The 16496-nt window shown below is 51.3% G+C and overlaps 1 protein-coding gene across 1 annotated transcript in view; it reads right to left on the bottom strand.

Annotated features, from left to right (window-relative positions):
• Nucleotides 1-3503: 3503 nt before the first annotated feature.
• pik3ap1 (phosphoinositide-3-kinase adaptor protein 1) overlaps nucleotides 3504-16496 on the bottom strand; it is a 148977-nt gene continuing 135984 nt past the window's right edge. The window contains exons 15-17 of the mRNA XM_078428477.1: nucleotides 10193-10263; nucleotides 8934-9034; nucleotides 3504-4818 (exon numbers count right to left, since the gene is read on the bottom strand). Of these exons, the coding sequence (XP_078284603.1) occupies nucleotides 4755-4818; nucleotides 8934-9034; nucleotides 10193-10263 (236 nt within the window). The 3' untranslated portion in view covers nucleotides 3504-4754. The remainder of the gene's footprint in view (nucleotides 4819-8933; nucleotides 9035-10192; nucleotides 10264-16496) is intronic.

Raw genomic sequence — 16496 nt, forward strand, 5'->3', positions numbered from 1 at the left:
GAACGATATAGTAGGATTGATTCGGAAAAAAAGGGGGGCTTTTGGAAGGCATAAAGAACTTAAGGCACAGACATCATTAGAGGAATACAGAAGGTGTAGGGCGGTTCTTAAAAAAGAAATGGGGAGAGCAAAAAGGGGCCATGAGATTGCACTAGCGGGCAAAATAAAAGAAAATCCCAAAGTGTTCTATAAGTATATCAAGGGTAAGAGGATAACGAGGGAAAGAGTGGGGCCCATCAGGGACCATAGTGGAAAGCTGTGTGTGGAGCCAGAGGATGTAGGAGATGTTTTAAATGATTTTTTTGCATCTGTTTTTACGAGGGAGGAGGGCGATGGGGACTTAGAAATGGAGCAGGAGTGTTGTGATGTTCTTGAGCATATTGCTATTGACAGGGAGGCCGTGCTGGAGGCTCTGGCAGGCTTAAAAGTGGATAAGTCTCCGGGCCCTGACGAGATGTATCCCAGGATGCTGAGAGAGGCAAGGGAGGAGATTGCGGGGGCTCTGGCACAAATTTTCAGAGCCTCTCTTGCAACAGGGGATGTACCGGAGGACTGGAGGATAGCTAATGTGGTGCCATTATTTAAAAAGGGCAGTAGAGATAAACCTGGGAACTACAGGCCGGTGAGTCTGACATCGGTGGTGGGGAAGCTGCTAGAAAAGATTCTGAGGGACAGAATCAGTCTTCACTTGGAGGATCGAGGGTTAATTAAGGATAGTCAACATGGCTTTGTTAAGGGAAGGTCGTGTCTGACTAACTTGATTGAATTTTTTGAAGGGGTGACCAAGGAGGTAGATGGGGGTAGTGCAGTGGATGTGGTATACATGGATTTCAGTAAGGCTTTTGACAAGGTCCCACACAGGAGACTAGTCAAGAAGGTAAGAGCCCATGGGATCCAGGGCACCTTGGCAAAATGGATAAAAAACTGGCTTAGTGACAGAAGGCAGAGAGTGATGGTAGAAGGGTGCTTCTGTGACTGGAGGCCGGTGTCCAGTGGGGTGCCGCAGGGATCGGTGTTGGGTCCCTTACTGTTTGTAATCTACATAAATGATCTGGATGTCAACGTACAGGGCATGATCAGCAAGTTTGCAGATGACACAAAGGTAGGGGGGGGTGGTGAATAGCGAGGAAGGGATCTGCAAGCTGCAGGAAGATATAGATGAGATGGTCAGATGGGCGGAGCAGTGGCAGATGGAATTTAATCCTGAAAAGTGCGAGGTGATGCACTTTGGCAGAAATAACTTGGAGAGTGAGTACACCATGAATGGAAGGACCCTAGGGAAGACAGGGGTACAGAGGGACCTTGGAGTACAGGTACACAAGTCCTTGAAGGCTGCAGGACAGGTGGACAGGGTGGTCAAAAAGGCATATGGGGTTACTGGCCTTCATTAGCCGGGGCATCAAATATAAAAGTAGGGGGGTAATGATGGAATTGTACAGAACACTGGTGAGGCCACAGCTGGAGTATTGTGTACAGTTCTGGTCACCACATTATAGAAAGGATGTGATAGCTTTGGAGAGGGTGCAGAGGAGATTCACCAGGATGCTGCCAGGGATGAAGGGCCTCGGCTATGAGGAGAGACTGGGCAGACTGAAGTTGTTTTCCCTGGAGCAGAGAAGGCTGAGAGGGAACATGATCGAGGTGTACAAGATCATGAGGGGCATAGATAAGATAGATGGCGGGGAACTTCTTCCACTGGTGGAAGGTTCAACAACGAGGGGACATAGATACAGGGTAAGGGGAGGGAGGTTTCGGGGGGATGTGAGAAAGAACTTTTTCACCCAGAGGGTGGTTGGAGTCTGGAACTCACTGCCTGGGGTGGTGGTGGAGGCGGGAACACTCACAACGTTTAAGAGGCATTTGGATGGGCACTTGAAATGCTACAACATTCAGGGCTACGGTCCAAATGCGGGAAAATGGGATTAAAATTAGACTGTATTTGGTAACGGGCGGCGCGGACACGATGGGCCGAAGGGCCTCTTTCTGTGCTGTAGGACTCTATGACTCTATGACTCTAACCCCTTAAGAATTTTATATGTTTCTATAAGTTTGGTTTAGAGTCTTTAGTTTGACACGTCGGTTGATACTAGGGTTGCCAACTGTCCCGTATTAGGCGGAACATCCCGTATTTTGGGCGAAATTGGTTTGTCCCGTACGGGACCGCCCTTGTCCCGTATTCGGCCCGCGGGCCACTGTCGCAACCTCCGTTAGGCGAACACACTCGGCCCCGGTCCCCGAACACACTCCGTTAGCCTACACTGTCCCGGCTGACAGTGTAGGCTAACAGAGTGTGTTCGGGGAGCGGGGTCGAGTGTGTTCGCTTAACGGAGGTTGCGTAGCAATCCACCTCCCGGCCCGGGCGGCCGCCATTGGTGGAGCCGGAGCACGTGGCCGCTGGCTGGGTGAGGTCACGTGGGGCGCGGGATGGTGACGTCACCTTATCCCGTATTTGGGAGTGAGGAAGTTGGCACCCCTAGTTGATACCCTACAGAGGTACGAGGATCAACAGCTCCTGAACCAGTTGAATCAATGAAAGAGACAGTCTGAAGAAGGGTCCCGACCCAAAACGTCACCTGGCCATGTTCTCCAGAGATGCTGCCTGACCCGCTGAGTTACTCCAGCACTTTGTGTCTATCAATGAGAGAGTCTATTGGGCACATCCTCTTTAGATTTTGAAGTTGCTCCTATCTGAAATATATATCGTCATCATCTTCAACAGACCTGGGCCGACCGATCGTGAGCCGCTTGTTTCCTTGCAGCATCACTCCTGACCAAAGCTCCACATCCCTGCACGTGGCGTGACTGTTTGTGAAGTTTACTTTAGATACAGCGCGGAAACAGGCCCACCAAGTCCGCACCGACCAGCGATCCCCGCACGCTAACACTATCCCACACACACACGAGGCACAGTTTACAATTTTAACAAGCCAATTAACCTACAAACCTGCACATCTTTGGGATGTGGGAGGAAACCGGAGCACCCGGAGAAAGCCCACGCAGGTCATGGGGAGAACGTACAAACTCCGTACAGACAGCACCCGTAGTCGGGATTGAACCTGGGTCTCTGGCGTTGCAAGCGCTGTGAGGCAGCAACTCTACCGCTGCGCCACCGTGCTGTACAGACAGAAGAGGTCTCTGGGAAGGGCCGTTTTGCAAATGGGCAGTATGATGGGAAGGGAAATATGAACAGGCAACATAGTTAACAACTCTCGCTTGATCAGCAACGAAGATGCATTTTGGTTATTCAACTCTGGATGAGTGACAACTAGAAACTATTTACTTCAGAGTCATGAGAGCCTTGGGTTAGAACAAAGGCATCCTTTAGAAGGTTGAAAAAATAAAAGTATAAAAGACCAGGCGTGTTCAACGCGGGTCTCTGGCGCTGTGAGGCAACAGTTCTACCCGCTGTGCCATCGGCCGCTCTGCTTGCAGACAAAAGCTTGTTCTTGAGAGTGGCTGAAGTTACGAATACAATCCACATCGTTGTACACATAGGTCATTTTAATTTCTAAGATTGCAACATCATGTGATTAAAATCTATATTTTCCGAAAGACTAAACAATATTCTGTGTATTTTTAAGTCATTTAACACTGATTAAAACACGACCCCTTCAACTTAAAGGTTGAAGGGTCAAAGTTGGTCAGACCACACACAGGAAAGTCATTCACAAGGTTAAAGTGCACAATGTCTAACCACGTTCTATGCCAGGGTCGGGGTGGGGGTGTGGGCTGGGGGTCGGGGTGGGGGTGGGGGTCGGGGGTGTGGGTGGGGGTTTGGGCCGGGGTGGGGGTCGGGGTGGGGGTGTGGGTCGGGGTGGGGGTGTGGGCCGGGGTGTGGGTCGAGGTGGGGGTGTGGGCCGGGGTGGGGGTCGGGGTGTGGGTCGTGGTGGGGGTGGGGGTGTGGGTCGGGGTGGGGGTGTGGGCCGGGGTGGGGGAGTGGGTCGGGGTGGGGGAGTGGGTCGGGGTGGGGGTGGAGGTGTGGGTCGGGTGGGGGTGTGGGTCGGGGTGGGGGAGTGGGTCGGGGTGGGGGTGGGGGTGTGGGTCGGGGTGGGGGTGTGGGTGCGGGTCGGGGTGTGGGTGTGGGCCGGGGGTGTGGGCTGGGGCAGTGGGCTTGTGTGGGGCGGGGTGGCGGTCAGGCGCAGCAGCGCAGCCCAGTGGTGAAGGTCGGTAGATCGTGCTAAATTATTCCGTTAAATATCACACAAACGTAAAAATAGCAGGGGGGAGCGGAGCAGGCTGTTTGGGCTCTCCTGCTTGCTCTGCCACTTAACAACGCGCCTGGTCTTAGATCTGCTGTCCTCTTGCCCTCAACATCCCAGTGTTTCATCACTTGTTCTTTACATTTTGAAATGGTTGACAGGGTCTTCTTGAATGGAGTCTGTGTGTTTTAAATTCCTACACCAGGGCGCCGTGGCACCTCACAGGGTCAAGAGGAGAATTGGAAGAACATTTGAGTACCGGGCAAGTTTGGTCTTGTCTGCGTTTGGCTGAAACGTAGATGCTCTCAGCTTCACCATCGCCGTTTTAACGAAGTCACTCGTCGTATTCTCCACACTTCCGTACAAATAAACAACACGGACGCTCTCGGAGAGTGCCTTGCGTGGCCGTGTCAACATAAGAGCGGCAGGCATTCAGCACATGAAGCGACAGAGGTGTGAAACCCGGAGAAGGCCTTCGTCTTCTTGCTCCATCTGGGTGGTGAGGTTGTGTTGCCTGGTGCTTCCTCTGGGAGGTCCAGTTGTGGGAGATACCGACTACCGGCCTCTAGGTGGCACGGGTGGGCCAGGAGATGACTTCCCCCATGGCTGGTTTGGACTCCTGCAAGGCCAAGAGTTGTGTTAATAGGGTTGCCAACTGTCCCGTATTGGCCGGGACATCCCGTACTGTGGGGTGAATTAGTTTGTCCCGTACGGGACCGCCCTTGTCCCGTATTAGTAGGGTCGCCAACCTCCTCACTCCCAAATAAGGGACAAAGGGTGACGTCACTGCCCCGCGCCCCACGCGAAGTCACCCAGGCAGCGGCCACGTGCTCCCGCTCCACCAATGGCGGCCGCCCCGGCCGGGAGCACGTGGCCACTGGCTGGGTGAGGTCGCGTGGGGCGCGGGGTGGCGTGACGTCACCTTGTCCCATATTTGGGAGTGAGGAAGTTGGCAACCCTATGTGTTTAGTGACTGAACCCACTCTGTGGAGGGTAGACACAAAATGGTGGAGTAACTCAGCGGGCCAGGCGGCATCTCTGGAGAGAAGGTCCAGTTGGAATGAGAAGTTTGCGGAAGTATCTCGAGTTCTGTGGTGAAACTGCAGCAGACGGGAAAACATCATGTGCTAAATTATTCCGCTAAATATCAGACAAACTTGAAAATAGGAGAAGGCTGTTTGGTCTCTCCTGCTTGCTCTGCCACTTAGCTTCTCTCCAGAGATGCTGCCTGACCCGCTGAGCTACTCCAGCACTTTGAGTCTGTCTTTGGTGTAATCCAGCATCTGCAGTTCCTTCCTACACAATTACAAATCCAATCCAGATCGCCCTCTGCAGTGGTTTCACCAGCAAGTGCCAACAAACCACCCATAACCTAGAATCTGGTGGTCTTTAGACTTTGGAGATACAGCACAGAAACAGGTCCTTCGGCCCACCGAGTCCGTGCTGACCAGTACACTAGCACTATCCTACACACACTAAGGGCAATTTACAATTTCACCAAAGCCAATTAACCTACAAACCTGTGCATCTTTGGAGTGTGGCTGTCCAGCCAGCAGTCTGTCTGTCCTTCTACTGTTTTTGTTATTTTAAGTAAGTGTTAAAGTATGTTTTATTGGTTCTAGGTTTGTTTTATGTGGGGGGAGGGGCGGGTGAATTGGGGGAAACTTTTTTCAATCTCTTACTTCGACGGAGATGTGATTTTTCTCTGTCCCCACTGCGGCCTAACATCGAGGAGTTGGCGCGGCCTTTCCAGCGCTTCAAGCAGCGAGCGCGGTGCGGACTTTAACATCGTGGAGCTGCGATCCTTTGTCGAGGATTGACTGTGGAGAGCTCCAACCGCGGGGCCTGTGGACTCTAACACCGCGAAGCCCGCGGTCTCTGGTGAGAAGAGGCCGACTCGGGAGCTCCATGCCGCGGAGAGCGTTTCAACCGTCCCGACGCCGGAGTCTCGATCGCCCCGACGCGAGGGCCTCGGACATCAGACCGTCGGCAGCGGCGACTGGGGACAGTTCAACAGCCCCGACCGCAGGTGAACAAAGAGGAAGATGGTTGAACTTTATTACCTTCCATCACAGTGAGGAATGTGGAATCCGCTGTGGTGGATGTTTATGTTACATTTTATTTTATGTGGCTGTGTGTCTTGTTGCTTTTCACTTAGTATGGCTGTAAGGTAACTCAAATTTCACTGTACCTTAATTGGTACACGTGACAATAAATTGAATCTTGAATCCTGGATCTTGAATATTGAAACTGGAGCACCCGGAGAAAACCCACGCAGGTCACAGGGAGAACGTACAAACTCCGTACAGACAGCACCCGTAGTCAGGATTGAACCCGGGTCTCCGGTGCTGTGAGGCAGCAACTCTACCGCTATGCCACCGTGCTGCCTCTGGGGGGCAGTGTGTACAGATGCCAGGGATTGCCATGTGTTGGGTATCTGGTTCACTGTTGTTTAGTTTGTGAGTGGGGGATCTGAGGCTCACAGGCTCCCACAGCTTATCATTACCACCTCCCCACTCTGCCTCGTCTCAGCTGGCTACGACATTCTCCACAGAGGTGTGAAAACACACAGCTCCAGATTCAGAAGTAGGGAGCAGTCCACTCCTCCCATCCACCTCATTGGACATCCTCGGAGGTTTCAAGCTCAGTCTGGTCTACCCCAACAGCTGCTGACGACCTTCTACCGCTGCACCACAGAGAGCATCCTAACGCATGGCATCCCTGTGTGGTACCTCAGCTGCATGGAGGCAGAGAGGAGAGCTCTTCAGCGGGTAGTCCATAGAGCTCAGAGGACCTTCGGAACACAGCTACCAGCCTTGGAGGGCATCTACAACCCACGATGCCTCAGAAAAGCCACCAGCATCCACAAAGACTCCTCACACCCCTGCAACAGTCTGTTCGAACTTCTACCATCGGGCAGACGCTACAAGGCCTTCTACGCCCGCACCTCCAGACTCAGGAACAGCACCGCTGGGCACCGCGGGGGATTGGATGTATCCTGGATGGGGATTGTAATATAATTGTATAATAGTTTCAATAGGTATATTTGTTTGTATAATATTCTGGTGGTGGGTTCTGTTTTGGTTTTATTGTATTGTATATATTATTTTAATATTTGAATAAATATTTTTGAAAAAAAAAAAAAAAAAAAAAAAAAGACTCAGGAACAGCTTCATCCCCAGGGCCGTAGCTGCTATGAACCGGTCCTGCTGAGCCGGATGGTCACATCGCACAGCGAACCGGCACAGATCTACTTGCACTTTATTCTGTTTTAAAACTGTCTCTAATTTTGTTTCACTGGGTTGTCTAAATTAATACTGACTAGCTAATTAATTTATTGAATCGTATGGGAGGCGCATTCCCAATCTCGTTGTACCCCTGTACAATGACAATAAAGATATATTGTATTGTATTGTATTGTCACATGTACCAATTAAGGTACAGTGCAATTTGAGCTACCATATGCCATACTAAGTGAAAAGTGACAAGACACAGCCACATAAAATAAAAGTGAACATAAACATCCACACAGCGGCTCCCCTCATTCCTCACTGTGATGGAAGGTAATAAAGTCCAATCTCCTTCCTCTTTATTCTCCTGTGGTCGGGGGCGATCGAAACTCCCGCAGCCGGCCATCCGAAGCCCTCGAGTCGGGGCGATCGAAACTCCCGCTTCGGGAGGGTCGAAACTCCCCGCGGCTTGGAGCTCCCGAATCGGTCTCTAACCAGGGACGGCGGGCTCCACGATGTTAAAGTCCGCAGGCCCACGGTTGGAGCTCTCCACAGTCCATCCCCGGCAAAGGGATCGCAAGCTCCACGATGGCAAGTCCGTGCCGTGCCCACGGTTGAAGCGCCGGGCCGGTCTCCAGGAGGCCACCAACTCCACAATGTTAGGCCGCAGTGGGGACGGAGATACGACACGGGAAAAAATCGCATCTCCATCCAAGTAAGAGACCGAAAAAAGTTTCCCCCAGCCCCCACCTCCCCCCCACCACATATTACAAACCAAGGAACACTAAAACATACTCTTTAACACGTACTCAAAATAACAAAAACAGAGGAAAGGACACAGACTGTTGGCGAGGCGGCCATTGTTGGTCTTTAAGTGGATTTACTGGACTTTATGTATAAGAAGGAACTGCAGATGCTGGTTTACACCGGAAATAGACGTAAAACGCTGAGTAACTCAGCGGGACAGGGTTAGTGGGTGAGGGTGAGTGGGTGAGGGGGGTTAGTGGGTGTGGGGGTGAGTGGGTGAGTGGGTGTGGGGGTGAGTGGGTGTGGGGGTGAGTGGGTGTGTGGGTGGAGGGGTTAGTGGGTGTGGGGGTGTGGGTGTGAGTGGGTGGGTGTGAGGGTGTGGGGGTGAGTGGGTGTGTGGGTGGAGGGGTTAGTGGGTGTGGGTGTGAGTGGGTGGGTGTGAGTGGGTGTGGGGGTGAGCACGTGTGGGGGTGAGTGGGTGAGGGGGTGAGTGCATGTGGGGGTGAGTGGGGTTAGTGGGTGTGGGGGTGAGTGGGTGTGGGGGTGAGGGGGGTTTGTGGGTGTGGGGGTGAGTGCATGTGGGGGTGAGGGGGGTTAGTGGGTGTGGGGGTGAGTGGGTGTGGGGGTGAGGGGGGTTAGTGCGTGTGGGGGGGGTGAGTGGGTGTGGGGGTGCGTGCGTGTGGAGGTGAGGGGGTGAGTGCATGTGGGGGTGAGGGGGGTTAGTGGGTGGCGCCGTGGGTGGGTAAGGGGGGGGTACCTGACTGGTCCACGGGGTGGCACGCGGGGCGGAGGTAAGCTGGGCGGCCGGTGTCGACTCAGGCGGGTACTGGAGGTCCCAAAGCTCGCTGGCTCATTGTCCTGGTGTTAATGAGAGCAGAGAGTCATAGAGTGATACAGCCCAACCTGCCCACACCGGCCAACATGTCCCAGCTACACTAGTCCCACCTGCCTGCACTTGGCCCATATCCCTCCAAACCTGTCCTATCCATGTACCTGTCCAACTATTTCTTAAACGTTGCGATAGTCCCTGCCTCAACTACCTCCTCTGGCAGTTCGTTCCATACACCCACCACCCTTTGCGTGAAAAAGTTACCTCTCAGATTCCTATTAAATCTTTCCCCCCTCACCTTGAACCTATGTCCTCTGGTTCTCTATTCCCTTACTCTGGGCAAGAGGCTCTGTGCATCCACCCGATCTATTCCTCTCTTGATTGTATACATCTCTGTAAGATCGCCCCTCATCCTCCTGCGCTCCATGTACAAGAGAACACACCATGAGTGTCTGTGGGGAAGGCATGGAGCGTGTGATGTGGTATCTCCGTAATGACACATTAACTAGATCCAAACCGTGTTCCCCCGGTCACCCAGTCTAATCCTTGACATGGCGTAGGAACCCGACATGGCACGGTGGCGCAGCGGTAAAGTTGCTGCCTCACAGCGCCAGAGACCCAGGTTCGATCCTGACTACGGGTGCTGTCTGTACGGAGTTTGTACGTTCTCCCCGTGACCTGCGTGGGTTTTCTCCGAGATCTTCGGTTTCCTCCCACACTCCAAAGACGTGCAAATTTGTAGGTTAATTGGCTTGGTAAATGTAAAAATTGTCCCGAGTGGGTGTAGGATAGTGTTAGTGTGCGGGGATCGCTGGGTGGGCCGAAGGGCCTGTTTCCGCGCTGTATCTCTGAACTAAACTAAACTGAATATCCTTCATTGTTCATAAGTTATAGGAACAGAATGAGGCCATTCAGCCTGTTGAGTCGATTCATAAAGTTATAGAAGTATGGAGTCATGGAGTCATGCAGACACATAAAGGCCGACAAAGTTGCAATGTATCCCACGCCGGGTCCTCCTTCGTTCTCGCGCTCCCCCCCCCCCCCCCCCCACCACAGTGGTCCCCCCCACACCAGGTCCTCCTTTGTTCCCCCCCCCCCCCTCAGGGCGGTCCTCCCACCCACCTTTGGGTCTCTCTTGTGAAAGGCCATCTCTGGGCCGAGCTGGGGCGTGGATGAACATGTCTTACCTCATTGTCCCCCTCTGCTCCACTGCTTAAGCTCAGCATACTCCTAGTACTGGACCGACTGCTGAGGCTACCTGCGCACGGGGGAAAGGAGGAGAAGTCCTTTAGCAAGGGCCCGTTCCACAGCAGCCACGCCAGAGGAAGCAAGCATACAGGTCTGCCCATCACAAGGGCCAGAGGCCAGTTGTAGATGAGGCTCCAAGACCAAGGTACACAGACCCCACCCCAACAGTAGCAGAGGTGGAGTTGCTGCAATGGAGCACCAGAGACCCAGATTCCATCCCGACTACGGGTGCTGTCTGTGCGGAGTTTGCACGTTCTCCCCGTGACGGCGTGGGTGCTTCCTGGGAGCCTCCATCTGCTCCTGGACCTCCTGACGGGCGGGCCTCAGTCGGCTGGAATTGGTGGTAACATTTTCCCCCCACCTCCACCTCCAAGACCGCAAGACATTGCAGCAAACTGTGGACACAGCCCAGACCATCACACAAACCAACCTCCCTTCCATCGACTCCATCTACACCTCACGCTGCCTCGGCAAGGCCAGCAGCATAATCAAGGACCAGTCTCACCCCGGCCACTCCCTCTTCTCCCCTCTCCCATCAGGCAAGAGGTACAGAAGTGTTAAAACGCACACCTCCAGATTCAGGGACAGTTTCTTCCCAGCTGTATCAGGCAACTGAACCATCCTCTCACCAACTAGAGAGCAGTGCTGAACTACTATCAGACTATATTTGATTGGACTTTACTGGCACTAAATGTTATTCCCTTAACATGTATCAGTACACAGTGAAGGGCTCGATTGTAATCATGCGTTGTCTTTCCGCTGACTGGTTAGCACGCAACAGAAGCTTTTCACTGTACCTCGGTACACGTGACAATAAACTGAACTAACCCCATACCCGCAAGATGGGTGCACCTCAGGGTTGTGTGTTCAGATCCACGCTCTGCTCCTGTACGTCCGTGGCTGTGTGACAGTTTAAGGACAAGGCCAAGGACAACTCTTGTTTAAGTTTGCTGATGACACCACTGTCATAGTGCAGATGAACAACAATGATGGGATGGAGTGGAGGAAAGAGATCGGCTTCATTATGTTGTGTAGTGAGAACAACAACCTTGCTCTTAATCTTTAATCGGGCTTTACCTTGCATTAAACATTATTCCCATTGTCAGTTATCTGTACCCTGTGGATGGTTCGATGTAATCATGTATTGTCTTTCCACTGACTTTTCCACGCAAAACAAACTGCAGATGCTGGTTTAAATTGAAGGTAGACACAAAATGCTGGAGTAACTCAGCGGGTCAGGCAGCATCTCTGGAGAGAAGGAATGGGTGACGTTTCGGGTCGAGACCCTTCTCTCCAGTGATGCTGCCTGACCCGCTGAGTTACTCCAGCATTTTGTGTCTACATTTTCACTGTACCTCAGTGTATGTGATCATTAACTAAACTGAATTAATGGCAGCAAGACGACAAATGTTTGACGGAAGGAAGCGAGGGGGTGAATGAACGTCATCCTGTCGTCTTCAACGGAGCTGCTGTAGAGATGGTTGACAACTCCAAATTCCACGGTATCCATTAGCCAGCAACCTGACCTGGTCCCTTCAGACCGGTGCAATGATCAATAATGTTTTTCAGCGTATTTACTTCCTTAAGTGTCTGAGAAGATTCAATGGTTCAATAGTGTGATAGAGTCATACAAAGTCATGTCACAGTAGGGTTGCCAACTGTCTCACTCCCAAATACGGGACAAGGTGACGTCACCGCCCAGCGCCCCACGTGACCTCACCCAGCCAGCGGCCACGTGCTCCCACTCCACCAATGGCGGCCGCCTGGGCCGGGAGTCGGGTTGCTATGCAACCACCGTTAGGTTTAGCCCAAAATATGGGATGTCCTGGCTAATACGGGACAGTTGGCAACCCTAGGTCACAGTGTTATAGAAACATGCCCTTCGGCCCAACTTGCCCACACCAACCAACATGTCTCATCTACACTAGTCCCACCTGCCAGCGTTTGGCCCATATCCCTCTGAACCGGTCCAATCCATGTACCTGTCCAAAGGTTTCTTAAACATTGTGATACTACCTGCCTCAACTCCCTCCTCCGGCCACTCGTTCCATACATCCACAGATACATACAGAACTTTATTGTCATTCGGTACCGAGGTACCGAACGAAATTACAGCAGTCATAGAACACAACAAAAAAGAAAAGAACACAGGACACCCGACCCCAACACAAACATCCATCACAGTGGCTCCACACACACCCTCACTGTGATGGAGGCAACACCCTCTGTGTGAAAAAGTTACCTCTAAGGTTCCTATTAAATCTTTCCCCCCTCACCTTAAACCTCTGGTCCTCGATTCCCCTACTCTGAGCAAGAGACACTGTGCGTCTTCCCGATCTATTCATCCCATGACTTTGTACACCTCTATAAGATCAGATCAATTGTCCTTTATTGGTCACATGTGCAACTGCACAATGAAATTATTTTTGCATATTCACACATGCGGGTGCTGCCATGTTTTGGCGCCATTTCCAAAGTTCAGTCTGCCCACTCACTCGATGTACTGGAGCGGTTCCCGATCCAGGCGAGCCCCAGGCTCCTGCAGGGCCTCCTCTGTCGCCTTCGATTGGATCGGCCCGCGATCCGATGTCCCTCTCCTCTCCTCCCCTCTCCTCCCCTCCCCTCTCCTCTCCTCTCCTCTCCTCTCCTCTCCTCTCCTCTCCTCTCCTCTCCTCTCCTCTCCTCTCCTCTCCTCTCCTCTCCTCTCCTCTCCTCTCCTCTCCTCTCCTCTCCTCTCCTCTCCTCTCCTCTCCTCTCCTCTCCTCTCCTCTCCTCTCCTCCCCTCCCCTCCCCTCTCCTCTCCTCTCCTCTCCTCTCCTCTCCTCTCCTCTCTCCGCCCGGCCATCTCTGTGTGCCGGGGGAGCTCCTGCAGCCCACCTTGAAGGCGCTGGAGCCATTACCCCGGTTCACCCTCCTCCAGGAGCCCCCTTCCTCCTCATCGGTTCGCCGGTCTTCAGGGAACGAGTAGGGTCTGGGTTTGGTGGTTTCTCTCGACAGGTCGCGGTCCGACCAGCCATGAGGTCCTCCTGCAGCCCCGGCATCTCAGCCAGCATGTCCACCAGGATTCCCACCAGCCTCTACAGATGCGCTATGGAAACTATTCTGACGGGATGCATTTCGGCCCGGTCCGGCAACAACTCTGCTCTTGTCCACCTGAACCTGCACAGAGTGGTGACCACAGACCAGGCAGCATCTCTGGAGAACATGGATAGGTGACGTTTCACAGAGTGCTGGAGTAACTCAGCGGGTCAGGCAGCATCACTGGAGAACATGGACAGGTGACGTTTCTGATCAGGACCTATCTTCAGGGATGCCGCTAGTCTCGCTGAGTTACTCCAGCACTTTGTGTATCGTACAGAATTTCAGCACCTGCAGTTCTACCAGATGCCTGCCATGGTCAGATTAAGAACTCGACACCTATAACAACTGGGATTTGAAAATGGTGTCAAACCTGGCGACTCTATACACTGACTCAGTGTGCTACTATTACACACGGACTGTGTCTGACAGAGAGTAGGAGAAAAACTGCAGATGCTGGTTAAAGTCGAAGGTAGACACAAAATGCTGGAGTACCTCAACGGGTGAAACGTCACCCATTCCTTCTCTCCCGAGATGCTACCTGACCGGCTGAGTCACTCCAGCATTTTATGTCTACCTGAATCTGTGAGATGCTTATCTAGGATGTATCTAAGTGCTTACATAACGTGATACTTGTACTGAACTGTACACAACAATCAATTTCACTGTACCTCGCTCGGTACATGTGACAATAAAGTATCATTGAACCATTAAATCATCTAATGTCTACAGTAAGTTAAAATAGCAATAGGGAAATTACAATGAACGTTCATCAGATCATAACATCATAGCTGATCGGAGCAGAATTAGGCCATTCGGCCCATCAAGTCTACTCCGCCATTCCACCATGGCTGATCTATCTCTCCCTACTAACCCCATTCTCCTGCCTTCTCCCCATAACCCCCGACACCAGTACTAATCAAGAATCTATCAATCTCCACCTTAAAAACATTTATTGTCTTGGCCCCCACAGCCATCTGTGGCATTACTAGGGAAAACATAAACAATCTGCCGGAAATAGCAGGGGACCGGGGGTCTAATGAGATGAAGGAACTGAGGGTAATCCAGGTTAGTCGGGAAGTGGTGTTAGGTAAATTAAATGGATTAAAGGCCGATAAATCCCCAGGGCCAGATAGGCTGCATCCCAGAGTGCTTAAGGAAGTAGCCTCAGAAATAGTGGATGCATTAGTGATGATTTTTCAAAACTCTTTAGATTCTGGAGTAGTTCCTGAGGACTGGAGGGTAGCTAATGTAACCCCACTTTTAAAAAAGGGAGGGAGAGAGAAAACGGGGAATTATAGACCAGTTAGCCTAACATCGGTAGTGGGGAAAATGCTTGAGTCAATTATTAAAGATGTGATAGCATCACATTTGGAAAGTGGTGAAATCATCGGACAAAGTCAGCATGGATTTATGAAAGGCAAATCATGCCTGACGAATCTTATAGAATTTTTCGAGGATGTAACTAGTAGAGTGGATAAGGGTGAACCAGTCGATGTGTTATATCTGGACTTTCAGAAGGCCTTCGACAAGGTCCCACATAGGAGATTGGGTATACGGTATTGAGGGTTCAGTGTTGATGTGGATAGAGAATTGGTTGGCGGACAGGAAGCAAAGAGTAGGAATAAATGGGTCCTTTTCGGAATGGCAGGCAGTGACTAGTGGGGTACCGCAAGGCTCAGTGCTGGGACCCCAGTTATTTACAATATATATTAATGATTTGGACGAGGGAATTGAATACAACATCTCTAAGTTTGCGGATGACACGAAGCTGGGTGGCAGTGTTAGCTGCGAGGAGGATGCTAGGAGGCTGCAGAGTGACTTGGATAGATTACGCGAGTGGGCAAATGCATGGCAGATGCAATATAATGTGGATAAATGTGAGGTTATCCACTTTGGCGGCAAGAACAGGAAAGCAGAGTATTACCTGAATGGTGGCCAATTAGGAAAAGGGGAAATGCAACGTGACCTGGGTGTCATGGTGCACCAGTCATTGAAAGCAAGCGTGCAGGTGCAGCAGGCAGTGAAGAAAGCGAATGGTATGTTAGCATTCATAGCAAGAGGATTTGAATTTAGGAGCAGGGAGGTTCTACTGCAGTTGTACAGGGCCTTGGTGAGACCGCACCTGGAGTATTGTGTACAGTTTTGGTCTCCTAATCTGAGGAAAGACATTCTAGCCTTAGAGGGAGTACAGAGAAGGTTCACCAGATTGATCCCTGGGATGGCAGGATTTTCATATGAAGAAAGACTGGATAGACTGGGCTTATACACGCTGGAATTTAGAAGACTGAGGGGGGATCTTATTGAAACATATAAAATTCTTAAAGGGTTGGAGAGGCTAGATGCGGGAAGATTGTTCCCGATGTTGGGGAAGTCCAGAACCAGGGGTCACAGCTTAAGGATAAGGGGGAAGTCTTTTAGGACCGAGATGAGAAAACATTTCTTCACACAGAGAGTGGTGAGTCTGTGGAATTCTCTGCCGCAGAAGGTAGTTGAGGCCAGTTCATTGGCTATATTTAAGAGGGAGTTAGATGTGGCCCTTATTGCTAAAGGGATCAGGGGGTATGGAGAGAAGGCAGGTACAGGTTACTGAGCTGGATGATCAGCCATGATCATATTGAATGGCGGTGCAGGCTCGAAGGGCCGAATGGCCTACTCCTGCACCTATTTTCTATGTTTCTATGTTTCTATTGTGGACCGGCAAGTTTGTCCCGCTACCAAAGACTAAACTGACTGGAAACTATTATTAAGAAGAATACAATCTATTTTCAAAGAAACATACAGTTTAGGTTGATGGGTGGGATTAGATTTATTATTGTCATGTGTACTGAGGTACAGTGAAAAGCTTTGTTTTGCATGCTATCCAATCAGATCAGATAATATTACACATAAATACAATCGTCGAACTCAAGTACAACAGGTAGAGCAAAGGAGATGATACAGAGTGCAGAGTATAGTTCTCAGCATTGTAGCACATCGGTTCCACAGACAAAGTCCAATGTCCAGTGGGGTAGAGGTGAATCAGCCAGTGTCTTAGTTTATGGAAGGACTGTTCAGAAGCCTGATAAGTGAGGGGAAGAAGATGTTCCTGAGTCTGGTGGTGCGTGCTTTCAAGCTTCTGTATCTTCCGCTGTACGGGAACAGAGAGAAGAAGGCATGACCAAG

Source organism: Rhinoraja longicauda, chromosome 35, assembly GCF_053455715.1.
Source record: "Rhinoraja longicauda isolate Sanriku21f chromosome 35, sRhiLon1.1, whole genome shotgun sequence".
In the NCBI taxonomy this organism is placed as follows: domain Eukaryota; kingdom Metazoa; phylum Chordata; class Chondrichthyes; order Rajiformes; family Arhynchobatidae; genus Rhinoraja; species Rhinoraja longicauda.